Below are 13,613 nucleotides of genomic sequence, written 5' to 3' on the forward strand. Positions count from 1 at the left end.
TTATTATTTTCTTATCTATCAATTACCTACAGTATTTAATACTATTCCATACTATTCCATGAAAGACCTACTTAAGTTTTTAGTGGTTTATAGCTGTCTAATATCTTTATTTGCTGTCTCAAGGGTGAATGTTGTTCATTATGTGGCTAATATGTATGCAAGCTTCCTTTCTGCCTCACAGTAAAAAAAAATATATATATATATATATATATATATATATATATATATATATTTGTAAGAAAGTTTAGAATAAACATATATCTAAAGTCACAATTGCGAGAATGATATACAGTAAATGTTAAATATACGCTAAACTTCAAAAGTTTGATGTTGTTAAAGTGTTTTTTTTTATTTAAAAAAAGTCTCTTATGCTGACAAAGCCTGCATTTATTTATATAAATGTCCTTAAATGTCAGTTGTCAATTTTGATCAATTTAATGCATCCTTGCAGAATAAAAGTAGCCTATTGTATTTTAGCTTTGACCTTGTCACACTCCATATGACCCCAAGCCTTTGTGTGACACTCCTTGCTAACCAATCAGAAATCAGATGTAAAAGAAGTTTCATCCTCATTCAAGTCAACATTTGAAAGTAGACAATTATTTATTTATTTATTTTTTGCAGAAATAGAAGGACATTTCTGACACAGGTGGACGGTGTTATGAAAATGTGTATTTGCCTGATCATAAAGGTTGTGTGTGTATGTTTAAATGGTTGAGTCAGAATGCTTAGTGGCAAATTCTCTTTAGTTAGTGTGAAAGCCATATGTGTCTCAACTTTTTTTTTTACTTTCCCTCTCTGGCCAAATGGTATGGAGAATGTCAGGGCCGGGCAGTGTGTGTGTGTGGTGGGGTGGGGTGAGGCCTCAGTGAGGCCTGGGGGTCCCACTCATTGTCAAGGACAGTTACACTCTTGAGATGGGACTGAAAAAGGTCACTGTAGGGTTGGCCACTGACTGCTGGACCATAGCATGGGGGGTGACAGAAAGCGGGGCGTTTTTCCCCCCAAAAAATACTAGACTACCCTAGACTAGCCTATAGTGTTGAATACACACAACCACACACACAAGTTAGGAAAAGGTCACTTATACCCCCACCCCACCCAAGTGTAATTTTCTGTCCTTCTGTTGCATTTCATTTCCCACTAAACCACAGCTTCACTATCATATCAGTGATATATTTATCTGTCTGGCCCCATGAACTGGTAAACAAGGCACAGATTGTCACTATCATTTCTCTGAAAAAAAAGAGAGAAAATACGAAGAAATCTCTCTGCAAATTCTGAATTGTTTGCTCTCTTTCATGAACTCTCAGTTTGAGTCAGATGTCAGCGGCCCGGCTCTTTTTCCTGACTGGACGGTAAATTAGCGCATCTAAGAGATACGCATTGTAGCTGAGGCTCACTCACTGTTCACCCGTCAGAGAGGCGGCGGTCAGCTTGGATTTATGACCGCCGCTCCACACGTCTGCTTTTCAGGGAGTGGAGAGAATAGAGAGAGAAAAGAGGAAGAAAGAAGGGAACGCGGGAGGCTGAAGCTAAGAGGGAAGAACACGCCGCAGCCGGCATCACCGCCACCCTCCCTCATCCCCCACAACATCCCCCATTGTAAAGGCCTTGGCCGCTTTGAACTGGGGAATCAAACGGTACCAGCCTGATTCCCTATCAAAAGAACCCCCTCGCTTTCCCTCTGCTTTCAGTAAAGAAGAGAAGAGAAAAGCTCCTTGCCATATTTATGACTTAGTCCCTCTTTAGAGAAAGCTGATGCTCATGGTCATGATGTAGGACTTTGATTTTCTTTTGTTCTCTTTCATGTTTGAGGTACGGTGAATGTTCAATTCTATTTGGCCCAACTGACCCCCAGCGTGTGTGCATGAATACACAAGAGTCAGTCTAATAAAGCGCACAGTGTCTGTAGGTGTGTGTGTGTGTGTGTGTGTGTGTGTGTGTGTGTGTGTGTGTGTGTGTGTGTGTGTGTGTATGAGATCAGATTTTGCCATTCTTTCAGGAATGTAATCACTGAAAATATATCAGAAGAATAACAAACATTGAGTCATGTTCATTAACAGACTAACCTTAATCCATATCTAAAAATGGCAATATGCATTATAATGCAAAAAAAAAATCCAGTAAAAATTTGCTAAACATCAAAGCACAATATTAAGTTTTACACAATTCTTAATAGCTGACAATTTTCTGAAGTGCTTCTTGTTATGAAGTAGTCTTCATTATTTTATAGTTTATATTATAGTCATTATAGTTTATAGCTTATATTTAGGACAATAATGTTTATATCCCATTAAAACTCACCTTGCAGTTCATCTTCCTGAGGCATAATGGGAGGAAGCACAGGCCAAAGGTTCCATTCTGACTGACTATCTGCATCTGAGCAATCAGGCTTTTGAGACTGAATGCTCAGGCCAGACTGGCTGGATCCAAGTCGTCCATGCAGGCTTTCATCTGTGGACCATTGGGCTGCTGAGGTTTGCCGTGATTTAGGAGTTTTGGAGATGTAAATTGGAGTGTCTGGCAAGCAAGTGGAAGGTGTTTCTTGTTTGCAGGACTTGAGAGATCTGGAGAGATGTGCTTGAAGGACGTCCATTCGTGAGTTGGCCTGGCTGACACTTCCTGCAGAGCTGAAGTGAAGCTCAGGGAGAGAAGTAGAGCAGCCCTTTTGATATTCATTATTCTGGTTGAGGTCATAAGCATGATTATCTTCGTCATCGGTGCTATTATCAGCATAATGGTCAACATTGAAGTTCACTGTTAACATAAAGAGAGTGCAGAGATACGTCAATTAAGGATTCATTGCACCATTTGCATTTTTAAGTCAGTATAAGGAGAACCGATACCTGACAAGGCGTCTGAGAAGCTACTGTTCAGGTCTGTGCTACGGCTGAACTGGCTGGACGAAGGGCGGCTGAAATCAGAAAGAGAATTTGGGGTCACAGAAGATGTTGGGGTGTCTGGAGTGATTGGGGTACTTGGGGTTATTTGGGTGCCTGGAGTGGTTGGGGTGGCTGGAATGCTGGGGGTTGTCGGGATGGATATTGGGGTCGTTGGTGTCATTGTCTCTTCTTCAGCCATTTCATGGTGCCCTTGATTCAGATCTTGTGGAGCAGAGCATGCATCTTCTTCCTCATCTGTCAGATGGAAGTGTGTATTGGGGGTTTGGGATCTCTGAGGTTCATCAACAAACTTGAGAGTCTGAGAAGGACTTGCTGGGGGCGCTGGAGAAGTAGGGGATCCGGGTACATGGGGCAGAAACACATTGGATTTATTCCTACTGGAATTATCCATGTTTTGGTGCCTCCTGACATCTGGGGAAAGAAGAGGTTGAAATGAACGTGAATGTAAGGTCAACCAATCTCTAAGGGGTAGCAGAGGTTCAGGAGAGGGAGGTTCAACTCTGCAGGATGGTGGTCCCTTTGGGGCAGGATTGGACAACCCTGTCCAAAGGAGAGATTACATCTGGGTCAAGGTTATTGTTACACTGGAGAGTGAGGTTTGGGGAATCTTTACTCAAAAATGCAAATGAGAAAGTGCATCACTAATGCACAAGAGCAGAAATCCTTCACTAAACAAACCATAGTGCAGCACAGAGCACCCAGACTGCAGCTGTCTCATGTAGAGATGAACAAGACACACTCAAACACACACTCACATACATCCACACACAGGCTTAATGACAGGCATTGTTCGGGCACACACAAAAAGAGGTCCTGAATAATTAACATGGGGGTCCTGCATGAGGGTCAGGCGGAAAGCGTATTCATCATCATTTACAGCTAAAAAGGAGAGGAGAGAGGCAAAGGCCACCCAGCCCAATAGCTGACGCTGCCCTACTCCACTGAGCCTCAGAGCAAACAGTCTTTTGCCTGTTGCGGGCCCCTAGTTCCTAACAAGGGCCCCGGACACCCCCCTTCCCCTCGAAAACTCTGCCCCTCTGCAGGAGCAGCTGTCCAGTTCCCAGCTCAGAATGCAGAGTGACTCTAAGATATGATAATTACCACTTGCGACCACTATATGAAGGAACTCATTCTCATAATTGGGATTAGAAACCCCATATAGCTAATTATGGATGCAATGACAGCAAACCAAACAAATGAGCCAAGCCCCACTCTTTCTTCGATGGCCCTTGATGCTGATGCCTGCTGGGAGAGATTTTAACAGACTGTTCTGTTGCAGTATTCCTTTCTGGGCTTTCTCTTGCTGATGGAACCACAATGAAAAAAATGATGTTTTGGTGAAGATGTCTTGTTATTACAAAGGTTGTGGCTAAAATTAACAGAGTTTGGGACTAAATATTTTTGGGTAGGCCCTATATCCACAGGGCTTATTGAGTATGTGCTATAAAAGAACCTTAGTGGGTCCCACAAAAAATCTAATTCAAGGAATCGTCTGTCTGTCTGTCTGTCTGTATCTATCTATCTATCTATCTATCTATCTATCTATCTATCTATCTATCTATCTATCTATCTATCTATCTATCTATCTATCTATCTATCTATCTATCTATCTATCTATCTTTCATTGCCTGTCTCTATCTATCTATCTATCTATCTATCTATCTATCTATCTATCTATCTATCTATCTATCTGTGTCTGTCTGTCCGTCCGTCCGTCCGTCCGTCCGATGTCTATCCTTCTATCTATCGTCTATAAACCTTTTTGTTTTTTAAACTGTATGCAAGGTTTGTTATGATAAATGATAAAAAATTAATTCTAGTTAAAATTTCTTAATATAAATATAAAATTGTCTAAATTTCGATTCAAATGTAGGAATTGATTCTTAATTGAAGAAAAACAATCTCAACTAAACTTTGAATGCTACACAGCCCTGCCAGGTTGAAAGCTTCATGCTGTGGAGATTTGTGTTGTTTTTGGCCATGGAATTAACGGGAAAAACATTCACTAATAAACCAACCGTCTCTGGCTCTTGTCCCTTATCGAATGCTGTCCCCCAGGCCAGTATGGTGTGAGTCCCCCCAGCAGGGGCCTGTGTTGAAGCAGACCAGAGGCCCCTACACAATACGCTCTTGTTCCACTCAGTCTGTGTCACTGAGGAGTCAGAGGACAGAACAGCGAGAGAAAAGGATTGAGTGAGAGGAAAGAGAAAAAGTGAGAGAGTGGCTGGAAAGCACATAGCTGCACTGCTGTTCTTACAATACCATTGCCTAGTCCATCTGTCACAGTCTCACACACACACACACACACACACACACACACACACACACACACACAATGTATGTGTGTGAACGACATGTGTCATATCGCACTGTTGTGGCCTCGCCCCCCTTACTCTCTCCTTGGGGAGCTAAAGGCAGGTCGGGGTTGATTGTTAGAGTCTCTGAGCACCATATGGCTGTATAATTAGTTTTGGCCTGTGATGTAGAGTAATGCTCCCATCTCTGTTGACTCCCAAGCTCGCTCTGAAAGACAGGCTCCTGATGCACGTTAATGACCAATCCTGCCCAAATACCTTCACACCACAGCAGAGGCCTAATGGAAGTATCAAGCCACCAGGAGGGCGGCGCCATAGTAAACACACAAAATATGTGCATAATGGATACATGACATTTATTTAGATTCATACTTTAAATTTCAGACCATTTTGTTTAATTTGAGCAAAAAAGAAAAAGCATGGATGGGTTGTGAGTGTGTTTTGATAAGGAAGATTATTTCAATACTGAATGACAATTGCTGTTATTCAATACGAATCGTTTCTCTTAAAGGAACATGCCGACTTTTTGGGACTTTAGCTTATTCACCGTATCCCCCAGAGTTAGATAAGTCCATACATACCTTTTTCATCTCCATGCGTGCCGTAACTCTGTCTGACGCACCCACCGCTAGCCTAGCTTAGCACAAAGACTGGAGGTAAACGGCTCATGCATGGAGTTTGCATGGAGATGAAAAAGGTATGTATGGACTTATCTAACTCTGGGGGATACGGTGAATAAGCTAAAGTCCCAAAAAGTCGGCGTGTTCCTTTAAAATAAATAAGGGGTTAAGCGATATTCAAATTATAATAATGATAAGCCAATAATTATTTTCATATTATGGTCAAAAATAGATAAATAGCCAATATTACATTTTCATACAATTTTGTCTAAATAAAATTAAAAATTAATAAAACAATAAAAAACTAAAATTGTGAATTTAGGCAAATTTAGGCATCACAACATTATAATGTACGATATGAAAAATGTATGTTCATTTTGAGATTGGCTAAAGAAATAAGCATTTAGATACTGATGATGGCAAAATAATCTAAATGGTGAAATCAGCATGCACAATTAAACATTCAGTATCGTCCGATAATGGTAATTAAAAAATGTAAAATAACAGAATGATAACTGATATATCATGTGTATCAATGTCCTTCCTTTTCATTTTAATTGTAGCAAGGGTACTTTGTTAAAGTTTGCCTGCATTTAAGTGATGGCAGTTAACCGGGATGAAAAAAATATCAGTAAAAGGACTGTATAGCAGTACTAACCTGGCCATATTTGAGGTTGTGGAGCACTCAGGCTCTGCTGTTGTTGTTTTTGCCCCAAACGATTAGGGCCTGGTCTGGAGTGCACGTTTAGGAAATGTGGGGTTCTAAAATTGACAGGACAGGCCTCCATATGAGCATGAAAGCGAGAACACAAGGGTGGTTCCTTTGTGTTCGCGCTTTCATTCTCACGCTTGATAGCCTGAAAAGATACAAAAAAGGCAACAAAAAAAAGTTTATGTTCATTGTATTAATTTATAAAATAACATTTGGAAAGTTACTGCAAAGCCTTGCTTTGAATAAGTACCTCTCTGTAGTGCCCCCTAGTGTTGACTCATTGAAACAATTATTCAATATTGCCTGTGATATTCATTCATGATATTCACATACATTTAGCATTCTTTCTGCAGGGCTAGCATGGTCTTTCATGCAATTAAGTTACTGAATTTGGAAAAACAAGAAAGCAAGAAGCAGAAGTTTGTCATTATTGATATTTAGAAGGGTTAACTAACTTGTCCTTTGCTAACAAACATAGCTGCATTCCTGGGCTAATTCACACATACCAAACACATAACATGTAAATTCTCACAGGAATTTGAATAGTATCTTAGTAATTATGGCAGTTCGCTGTGTTTTTGTGTGTGCCTGCACATTTTCTCTTTGCTTTGTGAAGACTACTCACTGCTTATAACCTGTCAGAGAGCAAGTTTTAACCTGTCCAGTGCCACAGGGCAATGTTAGCAAGCACAAATACACACACGTCTTGATGTCTTTATCCCTTTTGAATTGACTGACAGTAAACAATTGCTGAGTAAACATTCTATGTCTGAGCTGACAATGTTATCAAAGGGGACATGTGCTCCCTGTTCCCTGCGTTATTGGAGCTCAGAGCAGTGACCCAAAACCATTTTACACTCTCTCTCTGACACTAATGAAGCCTCTCCTCTGATACAAACAGATATTCCTCACCTTTTATCTCCCTTCAATCATTCTTTTATTCATTCGATCTCTCTCTCTGTCCTCCTGTCCCAACACATCTGTTTTAAATGCCTAAAAAGGGATCCCTATACTATTAACTTTTTTTTAAATGTTGTTGAGGTTAGTGAAACCTTTATGTTTAGGATAGCTTAAAGCCCATAATTGCACTAACCGCACAAATGATTTGAAAAAAATCTTATTGTGTTTTTTTACATAATTAATATGACTATAATAACAATAATAATAATAATGCATTGTATTCTATTATTACAAAATAAAATATTAAGCAAAATAAGAAATATTACTATTGTAAAATAAAAAAACAAGTATTTAAGACTAATAATAATAATAATTGTTGTTGTTATATTTGTTGTAGTTATTAATAATAATAATTGTATTATGACTAAAAATAAGAATATTAAACCAAATAAGAAATAATAATTTTATTTTTGCACGTTGCATTCCCAAATGTTATAAGCAACCCAAACTCAGAGCAGATGCAAAAATGAGTTTGTGTGGAGCAAGATTTAGTGTGAACCAGACACTAAAGACACCGGATCATGAGATGTTCGCGTTTCACAAATTGTATTATTTGATAATCACGCTAAGCCTTTTATTCTGATTAATCATTGAACCGATATTTACAATGGTTTTTCCAAAGCATTTAACTTTTGCATGTAACTCGTCTCACAGTGTACTACCTCAAACTGTGTGGCTTGTTGAAATGAGGTGCAAATTGTGTGCGAATTTGGCCTGACATTATGATAAACTGAACAGAAATGCAGAGTTACATTGAAGCCATGCATATCTAGTGAACTTTTGGCTTGTTTTTTTTACTTTTGGCACACTTTAATATAGTATAGGTGAGTTTTACTCATTTAAAAATTGGGCCTTATTATTAGACTTGCACACATCCCTTAACATCCCCAAAACAAACTGTCAGGTTAGTGTACATCATCTCCGACGCCAACGTTCATGAAAGCGAAGCATTTACTTGCAGAAGCTGTTTAGAGTCCTCTGAAAGTGGCATTGTATATTAAACGCTGAGTGTCTTTGACCTTGTAATGGTGTTTGTAGCCCCATGTCGGGCCTGAGGGTCCTCTGCCCCAGTGTGTGGGCTCTTCAGAGGCCTACAGGAAATTACATGACCCCCTGGCGTCAGGCGGCCCGCACTGCGACACACACATGCACAACCGCCTGTACTAATGTCATTAACCTTGTGTGTTCATGCCGGACGGCCTTCTGACGGAGATGGGCAAGCGCACGCTCGTGAATGTAGGGAGTCTGTAAACCAGAGTCCCAGATGGCCCGCACCAAGAAGAGGCCTGCATACACTCCTCAGTCCCTTCACAAACACACGTACACACACACACACGCACGCTTAATAGCACTGCCTCTGTGTGAACCCTCCGCCGGGGGGAGGCATGGTGATTGGGGGCCAAACAGAAGTGTGTCTCTGTGCCTCTGTCTGCAGGGGAACAGAGGATTCCTCTCAAAAAGGCCTGACGTCTAAGAAAGCCAGGCTTAGCACTAACAAGGTTAAACCCTGCTGAAAAAGAGTGACTTTTTCAATCAACCAGATTTGTGTTTCTGCCTGCGCCGTAATTAGCTTTGCTCTGGGACGGGGGGATGAGGAAGAGAGGAGCGGAGGAGAGGAGGGGAAGAGATGACAGTGGGAAGCATTGTGGAGACTCTAGGATTGGGAGGACCAAATCTGATTAGCCGCTCGTGTCAGAAGCCAGGCTCAGATGCAGCTTAGCATTCTGAGCAACTTTCTACTTTCTGTCCCGGCAGACAATGAGGCTACTTTTTCAATCTCCTCTATTTCTCTTCACCCCTTCACCTTCTCTTTTAAACTTTTTGCCCTGTCCAAAACTGCTTTCCCCATCCCGCAGAATACAGAGCAAGCAACCGTGAATGTTCACAAAGGATATAGGCCTATATGGATATGGATATGACTACATTTAGTGAGTCCAATCAAGTCGCACCTTCCGCATAGCATTTGCATGTAAAATAAAAATGATGTCATAATTTACTCACCCTCATGTTGACACTCTTATAAAGAAAATAATATATAAAGAAACTCTCAGAGGAAAATAGCCGGATTTAGTATCAAAATATCAAATGTCAAATGCTCATGTTGATCACTGGCTGTGAATTGCAATTTGGCTTTGATTATTCAAAGCTACTGTTCAAAAGTTTGTGGTCAATAAGATTTGAATGATTATGCAGTAGGGATGCATTGAACGGATCGAACGAGACAGTCAAGACATTTACAGTGTTACAAAAGATTTCTATTTCAAATGAATGCTTTTTGACTTTCTATTCATCAAAGAATCCTGATGTATTAATGTATCACGGTTTCCACAAAAATATTAAGCAGCAACTGTTTTCAATATTGATAATAGTAAGAAATGTTTCTTGAGGAGCAAATCATCATATTGGAATGATTTCTGAAGGATCATGTGACACTGAAGACTGGAGTGATGATGCTGAAAATTCAGCTTTGCCATCACATGAATATATATTTAAGCAATAAGCCCCGCAAAGCCGTGTTTTACAGTGGATTTAGAACAGCTAAGGGGCGTTGTTTAGTCACGATGCGGAGTGGAGTAAAGTTATTTTATTTATTCATAAAATAAACACCAGCAACAAAAAATATAACGTTATAACACATTTATTCCTCCGCCAAGCAATGTAGTTCCAACGAGGTTGCTAAGCAACACACAGGAACAAAGAATCACAAATGGCAGTTGTGCAGTAATGTAATGCGGTCACAGGTGTATGTTTGTTGAGTAATATACAACGGCTTCGAACGCGGCTCAACCAATCAGAATCAAGGACTGGAACTATCCGTTTTACAAATATATATTTTAAAAATCTAATTTTTTATTAAATAAATACAGCCTTGGTGAGCGTAGAGACTTCTTTATAAAAATAAAAAAAAACATTTAAAAATTCTTACCAAACCCAAACTTTTAGTGTATATTATTAGGTCAGAATTTGAACACTAGTCCTTGCACTACACATTACATTATTCTAACATTATTCTAACTTTTTTTCCCCCTTTTTTTTCTTCTTCTCTTTCCAAAGCCATCAATTTAGAGATGCACCTCTATTAAAATTCTGGTCAATACAGATTAAGCCAATACTTAATGTCATGTTATGTCTGATATTATAGAATTCTGTAATATTTTGTCTAAATAAAAAAAATTATAATAATAATAATTGTTTAAATGCTACAAGGCATTATTTTTGCTTATTAAGCTGAAATAGTAAAAGTATTTGAATATAAAAAAAATCTACTTTCAACTCCAAACTTAGCCTCTTATTGAGTGCTAACACAGACATGCCATTGTCTCCCCATCGGATGCCTGTATAGTTTGAATGCCGCTTGCCTTCCTGTGGCCACCCTCTTTCTTATGAACACAAAAATGAAAGACCAGCTCCACTCGCCGTTAAAAAAGGACGTCATACCGAACAGAATGCAACCCAAACCAAAGCATAAATTACAGTGTAAACACCAGTGTTTGTCTGCGGAGCGAGGCGGGCCCATGAGTGTGTTTGCCCACCTGTGCATGTGTCATCGTTTGGGTGTACAGTATTCAGGTCGCTGACGGCACTCATGATGTCGTCTCAGTGGCGACAATGTCCATGGAGACCGTGAGGTATGAAGCCAATGGGTGGGTTAATCGTCTCTTGTTCTCAATAGATGTTTGGACTGGGACGGCCCCGTAAAGTTCAGAGGGTTTGAATACGGAGATGCGCCCAGTGTTTTATAGCATATACCGAGGTGATCCAGAGGGCAGAAAATGTGTGTGTGCCAGCATGGGTGTGCGTTTTTGTGTTTAGCAAAGCATAAGTGTTTATTCATACTTGTGAGCTTTGGCTGATTGTGTGTACCGGTACGATTTAAAGATGTAAATTAGTCAGTAAGAGGCTGGTGGATCTTTGTCTCTCTTTTTTCTTGTTTGTTTAACCAGAGGCCAAGACAGGAAGCCAGCCCACACAACTCGCTGTCCCCATGGAAACCTCTCTGTTGCCTGTGGCACATTCACAGTCTCTGGCCTCTTAAAGACGGAGACAGTGAGGTTGATGGGCACAGGCCATCAGTGCATGTGTGTTTCCAAGCGATAGTGTTTGTTTATAAGAGTCAGATTTTAATATTAGTCATGCCTTATTTGATAATGTCAATGTGCGGCATGCTAAATCAATTGGAATTGTGCCTTGATGAAGTGTAATTACTCGTGTCAGTCTCGTGTCTACTGGTGTCCTGAAACAAGTACTCACCGTATGATGCTGTCCTCTGTTCCACAGGACGGCTTGTCTCACAAAGCAGAAGTAATATGATGGTGCCTGGGGGACAGAAAACAGGTTTAGATAGGACTGATATTGACAGTAATTAGGTATGTTTGCTGAGACAAACATGGTTCTATTATTAATTATACTTTGGGTTATGGTGTTGTTCTGGGCATAACTCATCCTGCATCATTTGTGCTATGGACATAAATCCTAAAGCAAGCCTTGTGGCTTTTACTTTCAGGTGCCAGGTATATATATATATATATATATATATATATATATATATATATATATATATATATATATATACCATTCAAATGTTTGGGGTCAGTAAGATTCTTTAAAGTTTTTGAAAGTCTCTTATGCTCATCAAGACTGCATTTATTTGACCAAAACTTCAAAAGAACAGCATTTATTTAGAAATCTTATGTAACAATAAGAAGGTCAATTTTGATCAATTTATTGTGTCCTTGTTGAATAAAAGTATATATAAAAAAAAAAATCCTGACCCCAAACTTTGGAATTATGTGATGTTAAATAAATAATTTAATAAAAAAAAAATTTATTGTCACTGTTATATATATATATATATATATATATATATGTGTGTATATAAAGTAAATTATTAAAAGATCTGCAAAATATTGTTTTACCTTGATAATATCTATTATTTAAATATGAACCTGAAAATAAGCATTCTCAATTAAACAAATGTATTTTAATTTAAATGTAATTTTGACAGTTGGAGAGGCTCATCAGACTTCATTAGCTGCCATTCTATGTACTATTTCTAATCCATCGAGACTCATTTTCCATTCTATCTAATATTTCTAATCTATTTATCTCATAACAACCACCCAGAACACAATGGCAACCACCCAGAACAATTATTTGATAATTTGATCGTTTTTCATGTGACGGCAACAAAATATTTTTAATTGTTATAAAAGGATCGAGAAAGACAAATTCAAGTAATAATGTAATACTTCAAACTACTTGTCCAAACTTTTCCAAGCCAACTTAAAGTTTGTCTCGACGAACTTTCGCATCTAGTCTTAAGTTGACATCTTAACTTTGTCAGGCCTAAAAATACATACTTTTCTCAAATTCTCAAAGTTTCTCAAATTCTACACGGACCCTCTAACACCCTCTTGCATCCCCATGCGGAAGTTTGAAAACCTGTGTTTTAGTGATCAGACTTTGATTTCCACCTGTCTGACAATGAAATGAAAGAAAAATGCATTGGCTTTTGGGCCAGCAAGGAATAACCACCCAGAACATTCTAGCAACAGCGTACTATAGCAACATGCTAAAAACCCATCCAAACACCTTGCTTAGCAACACCCTGACAACCATCTACAACACCCTAGCATTGTGGCAGACAGTTTTACACAGGCAAGCATTAAAAAAACGAAGAAGAAGAAAAAATGAAGATGTTGGGACACATTTGTCAAAATGATCTTCAATATTTCTTAATCTCCTCAGAGTTTGTGCACAGACACTGGCTAAATTAACATGAACGCACCACACACACACACACACACACACACACACACACACACACACACACACACACGCACACACTGATTCATAGACCTCCTTCTCAGAATGTCAATTGAACCTCTGTCTTTGCCTGAGAGCTGTGATGCATCTCAATGGTGAATACCCACCACTGCACCAGCCTTTCTGAAGAGTTCATCAAGCTCTCATCAGCTATCTTAGCCTTTAGCTGCGATACAACTAGCCTGTGGGGGTCTCAGCTCCATCGCTCAGCTCTCTTTTTCTTTTCACTCACTCTTGGACACTCTCATCTATCTGACCTGTGGCCCAGGGCTCC

General features: G+C 39.4%; 1 protein-coding gene across 3 annotated transcripts in view; it reads right to left on the bottom strand.

The window, feature by feature from the left end:
• LOC309497541 (uncharacterized protein) overlaps positions 1 to 13,613 on the bottom strand; it is a 48,699-nt gene that overhangs the window by 30,127 nt on the left and 4,959 nt on the right. For all 3 annotated transcript variants that reach the window (XM_082167797.1, XM_082167796.1, XM_082167795.1), the window contains exons 2-5: positions 11,765 to 11,830; positions 6,500 to 6,698; positions 2,850 to 3,317; positions 2,308 to 2,760 (exon numbers count right to left, since the gene is read on the bottom strand). In XM_082167797.1, coding sequence (XP_082023923.1) covers positions 2,308 to 2,760; positions 2,850 to 3,317; positions 6,500 to 6,698; positions 11,765 to 11,830 — 1,186 coding nt within the window. The remainder of the gene's footprint in view (positions 1 to 2,307; positions 2,761 to 2,849; positions 3,318 to 6,499; positions 6,699 to 11,764; positions 11,831 to 13,613) is intronic.

Source organism: Leuciscus leuciscus, assembly GCF_965113295.1.
Source record: "Leuciscus leuciscus genome assembly, chromosome: 4".
NCBI lineage: Eukaryota > Metazoa > Chordata > Actinopteri > Cypriniformes > Leuciscidae > Leuciscus > Leuciscus leuciscus.